Source organism: Vicia villosa, linkage group LG3 (genome assembly GCF_029867415.1).
Source record: "Vicia villosa cultivar HV-30 ecotype Madison, WI linkage group LG3, Vvil1.0, whole genome shotgun sequence".
Classification (NCBI taxonomy): Eukaryota; Viridiplantae; Streptophyta; class Magnoliopsida; order Fabales; family Fabaceae; genus Vicia; species Vicia villosa.
The window spans coordinates 55355235-55371746 of NC_081182.1; the positions used below are offsets into that span (position 1 = coordinate 55355235).

General features: G+C 33.5%; 3 protein-coding genes across 3 annotated transcripts; all 3 read left to right on the forward strand.

Annotated features, from left to right (window-relative positions):
* Positions 1-2088: 2088 nt before the first annotated feature.
* On the forward strand, positions 2089-4672 carry LOC131658086 (uncharacterized). The gene is made up of 12 exons (XM_058927421.1): positions 2089-2148; positions 2421-2688; positions 2785-2875; positions 2956-3083; positions 3163-3235; positions 3351-3498; positions 3582-3587; positions 3673-3737; positions 3831-3951; positions 4061-4288; positions 4377-4433; positions 4550-4672. Exons 1-12 carry the CDS (start codon positions 2089-2091, stop codon positions 4670-4672), a joined length of 1368 nt encoding a protein of 455 aa, XP_058783404.1.
* Positions 4673-5759: 1087 nt separating this feature from the next.
* LOC131655790 (uncharacterized) lies at positions 5760-7340 on the forward strand. Its single transcript, XM_058925597.1, has 3 exons — positions 5760-6531; positions 6621-6707; positions 6823-7340. Exons 1-3 carry the CDS (start codon positions 5835-5837, stop codon positions 7308-7310), a joined length of 1272 nt encoding a protein of 423 aa, XP_058781580.1. The 5' UTR covers positions 5760-5834; the 3' UTR covers positions 7311-7340.
* Positions 7341-7923: 583 nt separating this feature from the next.
* Positions 7924-11591, forward strand: LOC131658087 (uncharacterized). The gene is made up of 7 exons (XM_058927422.1): positions 7924-8320; positions 8433-9334; positions 9385-9655; positions 9732-9950; positions 10049-10483; positions 10582-10905; positions 11014-11591. The coding sequence occupies exons 1-7, from the start codon at positions 7924-7926 to the stop codon at positions 11589-11591; spliced, it is 3126 nt and encodes a 1041-aa protein (XP_058783405.1).
* The last annotated feature ends 4921 nt before the right edge of the window (positions 11592-16512 follow it).

The following is a 16512-nucleotide window of genomic DNA, read 5'->3' on the forward strand; positions in this document are numbered from 1 at the left end:
ACACACATTTATCATCAATAAGGCATACACATAGCATTTATTGATTACACATAACATATAGCACACAAGCTAATTCACGTTATTCACATAATTCACCCAAAGCATCATGTACATGTGTAAAACTCAAGTAACATGTACATAATCGTTTTCGATTCAAAACCTATCTAAACATCCTTGAATAAATTATTAAAACACATGGAAATCCATCTTAAATCATAAGCATACATGACCCCCAAGTTAAAGAATCAAAGATCACAAAATTACATAACAGGTCGCGCTATGCGTCCTCTTCCGCGCCACGCGCGCCAAGTCAGAAGTTCACGCGCTACGAGCGCTATGTCGACGCGACGCGCCCTCTGCATATTTTGAAAAAAAAACCCGATTTTGACAGCACACTCAAAACACGTTTTTAACCAACCAAAACTCAACCAAACAACAATTAATCACAAATAGGTGGTTCCTAATCATGTTTCTATTCATGGGTTAACATTATAACAACATAAAACATGATTAAATCTCAAATTTTCATGGATTCAACACAAACCCTAACATTTGAAATCTATGAAATAGAGAGATGAACAACATAAGCATACAATTACCTATTACATACATATATACCCACAATAATGAGGATTCTCCCCCTTACCTTAGGTTAAATATTCTTTTTCTAGGTTTCCTCCACTTTTCCCTCTTTCTCCTCTTTCTCATCTCTTGAGTTCTCTATTCTCTTCTTTCAAAATGAATGTTATGAGAGACAAAACCTAATTTTCCCTTACTATTTTCTTAAATCAATTGGGCTTAGCATCTCTCACACCCCTTTATTACTATTATTTCCAGTAATTAGGCCCAATAGCTAATATCTCATTATTCTACCAATAATTCTAATAACCCCAATTAGCATAATAACACACAATTAAATAATTATCACACCAGATAATAATTAAATAATTAAATAATTATACTAATAATAAAATAGCTATTAAATAAATAAAATAGAAAAATCGGCATGTTACATTCCATCCTATTTTTTTTTTGCGGCATGGGCATTAACATAAGCTTTTGCCATTTTTAGGCTAAAATTATGCAGAGCTTGCGGGCACTTTCCGCCCTCTTTTTACTGCGGGCTTTTACGGAGCTAACTTAAATGGGGCGAACATGTTTGTTTGCCACCCGTATACTACTAGTGACATATGTTAGTCTGACTCATCAATAGGAATAATCAAAAGAAAATTCTTAGCATGTGCTACTTGTAAACGCCCAAAATATGCCTCCAATTTTAAGGTCATATCAAACTTTATTTCCATGTCCCAAAACTTTTACTAGAAAGGACACTTGTAAAACATGTTCGACTTTAGGGAGGCGGTGTCATTGCTAGTAAAGCTGCTAAGATCAAAATTTAAAATGTACCACTAAGACCATCCAAAACTCTATCCCCAAAGAAGTGATATGTAAATATTTCAATAAAAATTTAACTCATACAAATTTGATTTTTGTAATTAGATCATCTACAACTATGTATGAATTCATACCGTTAGAAAAATATAAACATTCAAAATTTTATATTTTAAAAATATTATCAAAATTATGATACCCTCAAAATGTTGGGAAATTATGCTAAGGATCTTGAAATTTTATTATAATTAAAAATCAACTACTATACTAAGAAATCTAATGCCTCTATTATTTACATTTTAATCCCATGATAATCCCTTTATTAATGACATTTTTAGGATAAAACTGTCATTACGGGTTAATTGCATTTTTTCATTAATGTTTTAAGTTTTTAATTAATGTTTTATGTTTTTAATACTGCAAACACAATCATCACGTAAGCCTTTTCCAATACGCAACCATTTGTGCAATATCCCATGCGCCTATTCTCATTCTTTCCAACTTCCAAATTCAATTTTTAACAACTTCCAATGAATCCTTCTATCAGTTGCCCCTTCGGTTTCTTATACTTCCTCTATATCAATTGTACCATCAACAGAATATTTCATCTTCCATTGTCATCCGTAAAAACCATCCCCAAACCATTGCATGCTCCATCGTCAACCCTAAACATTAGGAAATTTACCTTCAGCTTCAATGTCTCGCAGAACCGATTTCGTTCGTGATGATGATTCCAAAGAAACATGGCGCCTTGCTGTTCGTATCAACGATCTCTAGAGTGTCGTAAATAGTAAAGGTGTCGAGCATCTTGAGATGGTGGTGATTTATTCAAAGGTTGAATTTTTTTAGGGTTCTTTGTGATATTAGGGGTTTAATATCTTTGTTATGTAGATCGTATTCAGGGTTTCAAATTTATTTTAGGGTTCTATGTATTTTTCATTTTCTCAACAGCTCCTATTCATCTTGTGTATATTTTATTTTCAAAAGCAGCTTATATAATATTATTCTGTTGGTTATTTTTTATTTAGGGAGATCGTATTCAAGTGTTGGTTCGTGGTGACCATACCTCAAAGTGGAAGCAGTTGCTGAAAGAGGATATGACTTGCATCATAAATAATGGAAATGTTTATGACAATGATTTCCAGTGGAAGCTGTGCGATCATCCTAAAAAAATTGTTTTTTTGAGCGGTACAACTGTGAAACCAGTTGACCTTAACAACATTCCCTCTGAGAAATATTTCTTTAAAGATTTCTCTGATATACTCACAGGAGAATGTAAGATGGACAGACTCCAAGGTATGCCAGAGATATTTTGAAGAATACATATTATGAATTGCTTAATACATATTAAATCTCTGTAATAATTTATCGTAAAATACTTTTCATTTTCAGATATCATAGGTGTGGTTGATGAGATTGAAAACTGCCAATCCAAGACTGGAGGAAAAAAGATTGTCATTTCTTTTAAATTGAAAGATTTGCGGTATATTTCGATAATATTTTCATATATTATTCTTATTTTTATGTCCTTTTGACATTTTGATGGCTATTTATATTTTGTAGTGGGAACATTGTAACTTGCACGTTGTGGGACACTTATGGAACCAGGTTTTTAAATTATTATAATGACGAATCAAACCATGGAGCAATAGTCATTGTTCTAACTCATGCAATCATTAAGGATTCCCAGGGTAAATAGAATATTCCATTTATAAGCAGAAATTTATGAACATTATTTTAATAACCTGATTCACTTTTAATTTTTTGCAGTCTCTAATGGCTGGAGTGGCTCAAAGCTGTTTATCAACGACGATATTGGTGTTATCAAGGAATTCATGTCTAAGTATATATTAAAATTGTATTTTGTGTTGTTTACAATTTTTAAGAAATTCAACTACAATATTTCTTAAGAAATCCAACTACAATGTTTGCTTCATAGAAATTGTGATATTTCGTAGGCTGTCTGAATCTCAGAGGAATGAAAAACCATCGCAATCCACTCAGACGATATCTTCTTGGTCTGGGTCAATCCAATACACATCTATTGATAAGTTTGTTTATAATGCCAAATGTATGTTGCTAACGGAAGTGGCAAAGTTAAAACAGGTAACGTACTGGTACATGAACTTTTATTTCTCCGAATCCATAAATTCCATATATGTCTTAATGAATAAAGTTTTTCTTAACAGGATATTGTATGTGTTACTGTGGCTACTACTTTGAAATTTGTGTTCCAAATATGGATGGTTCTACTATGGATGCACCGGCTGCACTTTGAAGGCTCCGAATCCAGATAATCCGTTTAAATGTGGATGTGGTGAAAATGTTGTGAAACCTGTACCAAGGTGTTCTAAACTTGATGTTTAAGTTTTTCTTCCTTATTTTTATTTTTCTATCGTAACTACTTATGGAATATATTGTTTGAAATAAATTTTTAGGTACAAGGTTGAGATTCATGTAATTGATGGAGATTCCAAGTTCCGTTTTGTATTTTGGGATATCGATTGTTTTAATATCATTGGAAAAACAGCCGACGATATGCGCAAATCCATGATAGAGGTTTTTAATTATGAATAAATATTTCCGTTATGGATTTATAATAAAAGTGTTGCTATTTCAATTTCCAATCTAATTCCGGCCTAATCCATTTTCCATGCTTTCTTTACAGAATGGTGAAGATGATCCTATGGTCTATCCAGATGAACTTGAAGTACTTTTGAAAAAGAGAATGGCTTTTAGAGTTAAAGTGCAGCCAAACTTCAATAAAGGTTCTGTTCAGAAGCTTTTAACAGATGCCTCTTCTGTTGATCAGATTTTAGAAAACTACATCAAACAGCAAGATGAGCAAACTACAGACATTGAAGTCAAAGAACCAAACACCCCAATAGATACCTTGGTAGTCACTGATATATTTTATCTAAGTTTTTCCAAATTTGTTCGTCTATTAATGAAATTAATTCCTAATTTCTCCATTTATTTTTCAGACTTTTAACATTAGTGGTAAGGATCCAAGAAAGGAAGATAATGTTGATTTTTCCGCTGTAAGTACATATCAAACTCCTCAATCATTTAGCTAAACATTGGATTCTTAGAGTTTAATACATTAATTATTTAACACGTTGTTAATTACATATAATACATTTTCATTATCCTGTAGCATTCACTTTCGGCATGTGGAGAAAATGACCCCGAAATTAACAGTATAGTCACCCCAACAAAGGCGAAGTCATCAAGTGCACCAGACGGTGATAATGAATGTGAGTTGGTCGGAGCTACATAGTACTCGGGTACCAAGCCACTAAAGAAAGTGAAGATAGAGGCAACCAAGTGATACGTCGATGATTTATAGAGCATTTTATTTATGCATGATGTTTTTCTTCAGCTTTATTGTTTAAATTTATGTTTAATATTAGGATATTTGGATTTTATTGTAAAACTCTGTTCCTTTTTTTTTTGCTATTCCCTAAGACCCCCCATTTTGGATAATATATGCTTTTCAAGATTTTATTATATTACTTCTATTATTTTTCAACTATGTGGTTATTTGGAAATGTTGTCTATAATATACAACCTAAAAAAATAATCAAAGCACGTTGGACAATATATTTATTAACACATGCATGTATAGAAAATAATAGGAGATTTTTAGTGCCTTCTTAATATAGTATAATTGTGTTACGAAATTATTGTCATGAATTAAAATTATAATCTCAAATAATAATGTTTGCATAAATGTTTTTAGGTTTAAAATAACAAGTCGCATATATAAAAATACACTAACAAATACCTTTAATTTATAATAAAATTATTCTAATATCATTATCATAGTTTATCAATTTTTAATAACACGTTTATGCAATTCAACAAATAATTTTTTTTTTCAAGTTACCTTTGTACGTAACTTTTCGTATTCATTTATATTTAAATGTGCCCTAACAGCATAATCAAAGGATAATTAGTAATATGTAGTGTATAATTTGTGCTATACGCAACTTTTGGTAGACCTGTGTAAGTAAAATGTCAAATAATATATATATATATATATATATATATATATATATATATATATATATATATATATTTAATTTTATAGGAGGTATACTACATATTAATACTATAATGTGTGCACCTTATTCATAACTATTGGTATTCCTGTGTTTTTAAATGTAGCAAAATAAATTAAATAGCTAACAGTGATGTCATTTAGGGTTAATTTCAATAACTGCACGCTATAATAAAGGGGTTATGTATTAATAATGACATTTAGTTCTTCCATGCTTGCTATTCATTGGTCGCGTGGCTATTTTGTTAAAGCATGCTCTTCCCCTTAATCATTTCGTTAACATTAAATAAATGTATCTTAACAACATGTCATCTATATATTACATGTAGAATACTGCAGATGCTCAAAAACATATTGAATAGCGTTTGGTAATCCATCAATGGAGTTTAATATGGATGATGAGAATTTGATTTTTTTACGTCAGATCAACAAAATGAAAACTGCTAAGGCAAGGTTTAATAGAATGAAGGTCCTCAGCCAGAAGAAGGCAAAGCGGTTGAAGACAGCAAACAAAGAGAATGGGTGTTTCTTCTCTCCATCTTCCGTCCAACAATCTTCGTCGTTCCGAACACTGTTATCAACCATAACTATGAATACCATCAACATTTCATCATCATATTCACCTAACCCCTTTCAACCATCTTCTTCAAGAACTCAACCTTCAACTATTGAGATGTTAAATTACCAGAAACCCACCAAATTTCCTTCAAACAGATTGGGTGTGAATTTGACAAACAAAGAGAATGAGTTTTTCTTCTCTCCATCTTCCGTCAAACAATCTTCGTCGTTCCGAACACCGTTATCAACCATAACAATGAATACCATCAACATTTTTGAGTCATCTTCACCTAACACCTTTCAACCATCTTCTTCAAGAACTCAACCTTCAACTATTGAGATGTTAAAATACCGGAAACCCACCATATTTCCTTCAAATGGATTGGGTTTGAATTTGACAAAAAAATTTGACAGCACCGTTAGAGGCTCAAATGATCATCCTGAGGTTTATGCATCTCCTGTCCCGGACACGGACAATAACAATTTATTTTCGGATTCAGATGACAATAGTACAAAAAGTATATGAATATTAAGTACTTTTTTCCTTCAGAACCCCTTATCATATTCTAATTATCAAATAACCAGCATTTTTTATTTTATGCTTCAGGTTTTGAAACGGACTCTGATATTGAATACTTGGATGAAGGTTATAACATCTCTACAGACTTGAATTCTGCAACGACTTCTTCAAATGGTAATCCATTCAACAGTGTTTTATTTTATTATTACATATCTGCGTTACTATACTATATAGTCGAATGTAATACTACAATATAAAAATATTTACTCAAACACTGTTTTTATAATAGGATACTACGATATAGGAGACGCTAATGTGGAATGCCAACAGTGCGGTGCGCAAATGTGGTATCTTGAAAGAAAGGAAAAGAATCGAAATAGAGCTATTCCTAAATTTTCAATGTGTTATCGAAATGGCAAGATTCAACTTCCATTTCTAAAGATGCCACCTAAATATTTGCAGCGTCTCTTATTTGACAGTGATACGGTTCAGTCTCGAAATATCCAGCAAAACATACGAATGTATAACATGATGTTTGCATTCACCTCTCATGGTACTAAGATGGATAACCGTTTTAACAATGGAAGCGTTCCTCCTACTTTCCGTATTCAAGGGCAGGCCTGTCATAGAATTGGTAGTATGTTACCCATGTCGGGACAGACTCCAAAATTTGCAAAACTCTATATTTACGACACTGAACATGAAATACAACACAGGATTAAGGGGATAAGGTATTTATTTGCCAATGATTTTTTGTTATGTTCATTTTGTGTTTGAGACTTTTTCATAATTTTTTGAACTAATGTTATGTAGAACAAAAACTGGCGTTGACATTGATATTGTTACAAAATTATCTCAAATGTTGTACGAACACAACGTTCATGCTCAGTCTTTCCAAATGGCGAGAGATATTTTGTCTCAAAGAGGTGCAACATATTTGAAACTGAGACTTATTTCAGACAGAAAAACTGATGGACGTATTTATAATCAGCCGACTGTTTCCGAGGTTGCTACTTTGATAGTTGGTGATGTCGATACAACTGAAAAAAGAGATATCATAATGCACAAACAGTCGGGCTCTCTTCAACGAATTGATGAGTATCATACTTCTTATCTTGGATATCAATATCCATTGCTTTTTCCATATGGTGAGGATGGATATAGGCCAAATGTGAAAAATCGGGATCACAGTCGCGTTGTAGGTTCCTCCGCACCAAACAGTCGTGCTGAATTAGAATTTGACGATGTTCCATGGGAAGAAGCTACGAAGAGAAACAGGTTAATACTAAGAGAATGGATGGCATTCTGAATACAATCAAGACATAACGAGGCACCCACATTGTTAAGAGCTCGAAGGCTATTCCAACAATTTTTAGTTGATGGTTATACAATGTTGGAATCGGAGAGACTTAGATGGCTTCGTAAAAATCAATCCAAATTAAGGGTTGGAAAGTATCACAATTTGAATGAGTTAAACTCGAACAGTGTGACACAAGGCTCAAGCACTAGAAAAAGAGTAGTTTTGCCGTCTTCATATGTTGGCAGTCGTAGATATATGGATCAACTATATTTTGACGGAATGGCAATATGCAGCTATGTTGGTTTTCCTGACCTATTTATTACATTTACATGTAATCCAAACTGGTCGGAGATACAACGTTATGTCAGACAACCAAACTTGAAATCGGCCGATCGTCCAGACATTATTTGTCGAGTATTTAAAATGAAGTTTGATGAGTTACTGTCCGATCTCACCAAGAAATCTGTGATGGGCAAGGTCCTTGCCTGTAAGTTTATTTGCTTTCCTTTATTCTTTCAAACTTAAATTTTTCCTTTTATATGTGTTGACTTATTTAAATGCTGCAATTTAATAATAAATATATGACATTTCATTAACAGACATGTATACCATTGAATTTCAAAAGAGGGGTTTGCCACATGCTCACATAATAATTTTTCTTCATCCGACTAGCAAGTATCCAAACGCAAATGATATTGATAAGATAATTTCAGCTGAAATACCTGACGAGAATTCTGATCATGAGCTCTATAACTTGGTAAAGTCACATATGATACACGGTCCATGCGGAAGTCTTAACCAAAATGCACCGTGTGCAAGGGATGGGAAATGTTCCAAGTATTTTCCAAAGGAATTCCGTCCTCAGACAATAGTTGATCAAGATGGCTTTCCTGTTTATCGAAGAAGAGATAATGGTCACACTGTGTTAAAGAATGGAATTCGGTTTGATAACCGTCACGTTGTACCATACAATTCAGGAGGATTGTTAAAGAAGTTTCAAGCTCGTATAAATATGGAGTGGTGCAATCAAAGTTCGTCGATAAAGTATTTATTTAAATACATCAACAAAGGTTACGACAGAATCACCGTTGCCGTTGTTAGGAATGATGAGGTGAACCAAAATGCCCAGAGAAATATCGATGAGATTAAACAATATCTTGGTTGTAGATATGTATCTCCTTGCGAAGCATGTTGGAGAATATTCTCTTTTCCCATACATGGAAGAAAACCCGTTGTTGAGAGGTTATTTTTTCACTGTGAAGGAGAGAATTCTGTGTTTTACAGAGACATGGATCGCTTAGATACCGTGTTGGAAAAACCAAGTGTCACGGAATCAATGTTTACTGCTTGGTTTGAGGCAAACAAAAAATATCATGAAGCCAAGGAGTTAACATACAGCAAATTTGTTGGAAAGTTTGTTATGTCAAGAAAACAAGGGAATGGAAACCGCGGAAAAAGGGTTATACAATTGGTAGATTGGTATGGGTTCCTCCAAGCTCGGGTGAGTTGTACTATCTCAAAATGATGTTAACGCATGTAAAAGGTCCACAGAGTTACCAAGACATAAAAATAGTTAATAATAAAAGATGTAATTCTTTCTGCGATGCTTGCTTTGCTATGGGATTTATTGGTGACGATAGGGAGTACATTGCTGCCATTGAAGAGGAAAGTCACTGGGGCTCTGGGCATTATTTGAGGTTACTTTTTGTTCATTTGTTGCTATTAAGCAGCTTGAATAGACCAGCACATGTTTGGCAAAAAACATGGCAATTATTATCGGACGGCATATTATATGAGCAACGTAGAATTGCAAACAATAGAGGTTAGTATGAATTCAAGTATATAAAAATAATATATAGTGCATGCAACCCTTAACGGTATTCAATTATTTTTTGCAGAGTTGATTTTGTCAAATGAAGAATTGGTCAATTTGACATTGGTAGAAGTTGGAAAATTACTCCAAAAGAACAGGAAGAGTTTATCCGATTTTGTTGGAATGCCACAGCCAAATGGATATGTTGTTCAACAATTAGGCAACAAGTTGATTTATGATGAACGTAACTATGACATCATAGAACAAAGTCAAGAATACAATGCATTATATCAACATCTCACAGGTATTTGTGCATTTCGATTGTTGGGTTTTATCTGTTACCATTTTTCGAATCTGATTTATTGAAAACCGTAACATATGATTTCTTACAATTATAATTAGATGAACAAAGAACTGTTTTTAACACTATTATCGGGGCTGTCAATAACGGAAGAGGAGGTGTCTTTTTTCTTTACGGGTACGGCGGCACGGGAAAGACGTACATCTGGAGGACATTGGCGTCTTGCATACGGTCGAGAAAACAGATTTGTTTGACGGTTGCTTCATCTGGTATAGCCTCTCTTTTGCTACCAGGAGGTAGAACAACCTATTCCATGTTCAAAATTCCAATCCCAACATTGGAGGAATCCATATGTGACATCGCAAAGAATACCGATCGAGCTGAGTTGCTTCGGTTAGCCAAATTAATTATATGGGACGAAGCTCCAATGGCTAACAAATATTGTTTTGAAGCACTCGATAAAACCCTTAAGGACCTTATGTCCGACACAAAGGCTTCCAAGTCTATTTTTGGTGGTAAAGTTGTTGTTCTCGACGGTGATTTTCGTCAAATCCTTCCCGTTATTCCAAGGGGCAGTCGTTCTGACATCATTCACGCGATCATCAACTCTTCATACATATGGGATCACTGCAAGGTTCTCAGACTAACAAAAAACATGCGTTTGTTGCAACCACCACACCTTCAAGTTCAAAAGAATTAGAAGAGTTCTCAAATTGGATTTTAGATGTTGGAGATGGAAAACTGGCTGAACCGAATGATGGATTTGCAGATATTGACATACCAAAGGACATGTTGATATCCAATTTCGAAAATCCGATAAAAGCAATTATTGATTCAACCTATCCTAACTTTCTCCAAAATTACAAAGATCCACAATACCTTCAATGTAGAGCAATATTGGCTGGAACTTTGGAGACAGTTGATGTCGTAATTCGTTATGCGCTAGATATGGTTCCAGGTAATTATAATGTACGTTGTTTGGAAATGTTTGTCAATTAATAAAATTACTGATAAATGATATTTTTAAAATCTGATACACTCATTTGCTTTGATTGAAATTATGCAGGAGATGAAAAGATTTTTTTGAGCTCCGACTCAGTTGACCAAATGGACACTGATGCTTGCGATTCGTTTGTTTCTTTGACAACGGAATTTTTGAATACACTGACAGCATCCGGTCTTCCACATCACAGCATTAGACTAAAAGTGGGGACCCCTATAATGCTTTTGAGAAACATCGATCAATCCGAAGGGTTATGCAACGGTACAAGACTCATTGTTACAAGATTGGCCGACCATGTTATAGAGGCAAGGATTATCTCCGGTAAAAATATCGGAACTTCATTTTACATTCCAAAAATGGATATCTCTCCAACGCAATCACCCTGGCCTTTTAAATTAACAAGAAGGCAATTTCCAATCATTGTGTCCTACGCAATGACGATTAACAAGTCGCAAGGTCAGTCGTTAGACTATGTTGGGTTGTATTTGCCAAGGAATGTCTTCAGCCATGGTCAATTGTATGTTGCAGTATCAAGAGTGAAAAGCAAAAACGGTCTCAAGATACTAATCCACGACAAAGACAATGAAGCGGCACACACTACCACCAACGTGGTATTCAAAGAAGTCTTTGAAAATGTGTAATTGTAAAACGTGAGTCATTTTTTATGATATGGGACATTCATTTTTTTCTAAGTTAACCATAATTGCAATCTGTTTATTTAGTATCATTTTGTCATGCAGTGTTGTTCAAATTGTCATGTGAATGATTGTTGTAGATTACAAATATCTGCAACAGTGCGACGTAAATTTTACCAATGGTATTAAATTACAACAACTGCACCTGTTGTATGCATCACCTGAGTTTTTTGAATACACGCTAAACCACAACCACACGGTTCCTTTCTTAGTTTAATAAAATTTCACATTCATATTAAAGTTACACAATTCAAAAAAGGGTTAACAACTTATATAATACTGAAAATCCAAAATAGAAGACTTCATAAATCACACACACCCAGAGAAATTCTAAAACAGACAGAACAACTTAACTATCCCTTAAGTAACAGATTAACAGGATCATCAAATTCTGTTTATTAATTCCACAAACATGACATCTGTAAAAGGAAGCATGGAGAATTCAAGGACGTCTCCAGATTGAAGGTTTTTTTCCTTTGCAAAAGCGTACCAGCCAAGACCAATATGTTTCTCATATGCATTCCTTCGAGCTCTGATAATTCCACAGTGATATCCCTTTCCATCCATCAGATCTACCATCCTTATCGAATTTTGTTCTTTGCGAAAACATGTCCTTGATATTTCCATTGGAATATTCTGTCGTTTGACACACGTCTCATCAATTTGAACAAAAACTAACTCACCATTAACATTAAGAAATACAAGTGCTTTATGTACTTACAAGGGCATTTTGTCCGTGCGTGTTTGATTCGGTTACATTCGACCTCCACTTTACTTCCACGCTATAATCAGCATTACGTTCGTCCTCGGTAAGAAACCCATCTTTTATGAGAGTCTCAAACATCTTATTTTTCTCTTCCTCAAACTCTTGGTGTATGTTACGTACCCATTCATGGCAGTCTCTCTCAGGATCACTGTAATAAAGCAGGCAAGAATAGTTCAGAATAACTCCAAGATCTGAAAAAAAAACATAACATTATATATGAACTCCAACTATATCTACCTACATAAACAATTGTTTTACTTAATGCATGAGAATCTGCTAACTTATACCTATTTATGCTTTCAAAACAGTATAGATTTGTGCATGCAGAATTTACTCACCTGCTGGTAGGAGAATGAACAAAGGGCACCCCCCTACTTCACCATCTCCAAAATTTAGATGATACTAAAGTAATTGTATTCATTATTAGAAGTCTTCCCATATATATAGACTTAACCCAAATGGGCCAGATAATAGTTATGGGCCAGTATTTCATAATATCCAACTAACCCAAATGGTGTTAATTTATTTGTATGCACGTAAATCCCATATTAGTAAACTTATGGGATATAATTATCAACTACTATGTTTATCAAAATTATTTCTCATACAATTTAATATTCACACGTAATTTTTTTTTTGTATATGAATATCAGGCTGAAGGATTATTATATTTTGAAGTGTTTTTAAAACCCTTGAAAAACACATTAAGAAGTTCTTAAATAATAAAACATAACCATGCAAAAGCAGTAAACAGTTTAATATAACAACCATATTATAAACCATTTCATACATCGGATATTGGCATCCAAAAGATCTTTAACAGAACCCATTGGATAAGCTAAATCAAAAAAACCCATTCAGAAGTTGTCAAATAAAATATCATATTAATTGAAACCCACCAAACAGTTAAATATTACTATCATAACCAAAAGCATTGGGTCTTAAAAGTTATACAACTAACATGTATCAAAAAGACACGACATGTTCTTAAACTTTTTATCATATCTTCCACCAAAAAAAAAAAAACTTCTAAAAATCGTCATTCCAAAAAAAATAACAAAAACACATCTTCATTCCCCTTATACGTTGCTCCTATCCATCATTTATGCTTCAATGCGACATACAAAAATGGATCAAACATAGGCATCTCGCATATCAACGTGTCTCCCTTTTTAAATCCTTTGGACTTGACAAAATCGTACCATCCTTCCGTCATGTATTTTCCATATGGACTCGGAACACCCTTGCAATTTGCAGTATTGATTCTACACTTGATTTCTTGAAATAAATCGACGTCTCTGATGGTACTAAATTGTTATAACAGTTTTGTCTCCAGATTTACTTATGCCAAAAATATTTATGCCAACTTATGCTAAAATATTTATACCAAACAAACATCACCATATAAATAACAACATTAAAAGTCTTTTAAAACTAATATATATATACATACATATATATACATACATATATATATATATATATATATATATATATATATATATATATATATCACCAACACGCATTTATATAATATTACTACTATAATTACCAATACCAAAGTACAAATACTATCATGTTTGGTTATCCATAAATATTTTACAACAAAATCAAATAAAACTCACTTAATGAGCCAACTAAAGTCACAGAATTCTAAAATAAAACACAAGTTATCAGCATCACATTCTTCACTAATTCCCACAGACAACACACACCAAAATTTCTTCAACAGGTGGGTACCTAATGGTGAAACGCAGAATATCACCTTTCTTGAACTTCCTACTTTTCCCAAACTCATACCACCCTCTGCAAAGAAACATTTCATTCTTATCATCTCTCTTCTTGAGGACACAATTGTAGGCCTTGCGTTTGTCCGTGTCATACAGCCCAATGATAGTCTTGCCTTCCAATTCACACCCAGTTATGACCTCAACAGGAATTTGCTACAATTCATTATAAATTACTCGCATTAGCACAAGGCATTAGTTTCGGTCACTTAAATTAAAATCATACAAAATTTATGTTTTACTTAAGAACTTACAAGAACTTGCGTGCCCATTCTTGGTGGGTTTGTAACCACCTTAGTCCAACTTTTTTCATTTTCAATTACAACAAACTCATCATCATGCCTGTATTTCAAATAAACATTTAAAACTATTATATTATTAACTCAAATCTAACACTAAAACGGAATATACATCTACAAATATGACACTTCTATTTAGGTTGTCAGAATTTTTTAGATTTCGCTTCTAAATCTATAACATAAATTAATATATTTACCCTTCCTTATCGGATGATATTGAAACGTGGTCATCTTCATCCTCTACCATAACTCCTTTTCCCTTCCTGTCCGAACTCCTTTCTTTGGCAATGTAACTTGGTCCTTCTTGGTTCTTTTTGCTCTTATTCGGCTTATTACATTCTTTGCCATCCCTCTCTTCCCTGCATCCAGAAGAAACACAATAAACCATTCTTTCTAACATTTTAACTATAATCACAACATTATTATCATTATTTATTACGTAATTGTTATCATCTTTATCTCACATGTATCAAATCTTTACCTGCTATCAGGGTACTACTGATAGGAAAATATTAAATACCAAACTAACAAATAATATGTCTATCTTTTACCTTTGTTTGGCAATGGAGGTTGATCCTTCCTGATTTTTTTTTCTCTTCTTTCGCTTATGACATTCTTTGCCATCCTTCTCTTCCCTGCATCCAGAAGAAGAATAGTAAACTATAATTTATAAATATTTTTACTATTATCACATAGCTTATATTATTATGTATTACCTACTTAATATCACCTTCATCTTACATGCATCCAAACATTAGCAGACATAACATTTCTAATAATAGACAAGCCAAGCCATTAATATCTAAGTAACATATATCATGTATAGGTTTTACCTTTCAGAATCTGAAGATAATACAATCACATGACGTTGTGCTTCTCTTCTCGACATTCTTTTCCTTTCCCCAACACCAACCACAACCTGTTCTTCAGCCTTGCCTTCAGTATTTCCAGAACGCTTTCCGCACACACCAGATTTGCTTGATTGCCATGCTGCCTTCCATTCTATTGAAGTGCGTCGTTTCTCAAGAGCTGCCATTATTACCCTAAAATGACTTTCGCGTTTCCAAAGGCATCCCTTCCACTTTCCGCGGTTACACCTCTCCCAAACTTTCCTCCATTCACCTACAACACTAACCAGCTCCATCACTCGGCGAATCTCAGCCTCCCTCTTCAGTCTTTCCCAATTGTTCTCCATTCCAAGTTGCTCGATCGTCCTAATATTGCAACAACAAAAAATTTACTTAAAAACGACAACAATGAACATGCAACTCATAAAAAACATATCTTATACATCTGTTCAGATTTCAACAACATCTACATATCTATTAGACGATCAAAACATTCAATCTACATGCAACTCACTGATCGGGAATGTTAAATGGCGAAGAGTACGTCATTGCACCGCGAAAGTTTCGTTTGCTCCGTCGACCAACTGCTCCTCACCAGTACGAAACTCTAACGTCGTTTTGGGAAGTAATGTTTCTTCCGTTAGGATCCCAACTTTTATACCTACTTCTTTTACATGTATATTTCTTGGGCCCATTACTACTATATTTATCCCAATGAGAGGAATGAAACGTAAATGAAAGGATAGTGGAATAGAAAAGTAATATCATTGGTTAAGATAGAAGGTCCAATTATACGCTTCCAATAAAATATAAATGCCTTTTTGGAGAAGTACAATTAATGATGCTTTGTATACCTATTACTACACGTTTCTTTAACTAAGTTGACAATACTTTTTTTTGGATACCTTAACAGTTTTTTTTTATATATAAATTAATAAACAACTTTTTCAGTTTTACTTTTTTATTTATTTATAAATAAATACTTTATAATGAACATTTTTCATAAATTGTATAAAGTTAATTTTCCCTGGGCCATTACTTTATGGGCCTTTGAAACTTTTGTGATATATTCTTCTTTCTCTCCGACCTTTAATAATATGATTCATAATAACTATTTAATCATTGTAATCTATATGAACGAAATACATGTTCAAATACTTTATTAAT

Excerpts from the sequence above, each read along its gene's own strand:
- LOC131658087 (XM_058927422.1), top strand. The coding sequence starts at position 7,924 with ATGTTGGAATCGGAGAGACTTAGATGGCTTCGTAAAAATCAATCCAAA. Across the intron at positions 9,656-9,731 it reads TAGAATTGCAAACAATAGAG|AGTTGATTTTGTCAAATGAA; the intron begins GTTAGTATGAAT and ends TATTTTTTGCAG. Across the intron at positions 10,906-11,013 it reads TGCGCTAGATATGGTTCCAG|GAGATGAAAAGATTTTTTTG; the intron begins GTAATTATAATG and ends GAAATTATGCAG.
- LOC131655790 (XM_058925597.1), top strand. The coding sequence starts at position 5,835 with ATGGAGTTTAATATGGATGATGAGAATTTGATTTTTTTACGTCAGATC. Across the intron at positions 6,532-6,620 it reads AGATGACAATAGTACAAAAA|GTTTTGAAACGGACTCTGAT; the intron begins GTATATGAATAT and ends TTTATGCTTCAG. Across the intron at positions 6,708-6,822 it reads TGCAACGACTTCTTCAAATG|GATACTACGATATAGGAGAC; the intron begins GTAATCCATTCA and ends TTTTTATAATAG.
- LOC131658086 (XM_058927421.1), top strand. The coding sequence starts at position 2,089 with ATGTCTCGCAGAACCGATTTCGTTCGTGATGATGATTCCAAAGAAACA. Across the intron at positions 2,689-2,784 it reads TAAGATGGACAGACTCCAAG|ATATCATAGGTGTGGTTGAT; the intron begins GTATGCCAGAGA and ends TTTCATTTTCAG. Across the intron at positions 3,952-4,060 it reads TGCGCAAATCCATGATAGAG|AATGGTGAAGATGATCCTAT; the intron begins GTTTTTAATTAT and ends CTTTCTTTACAG.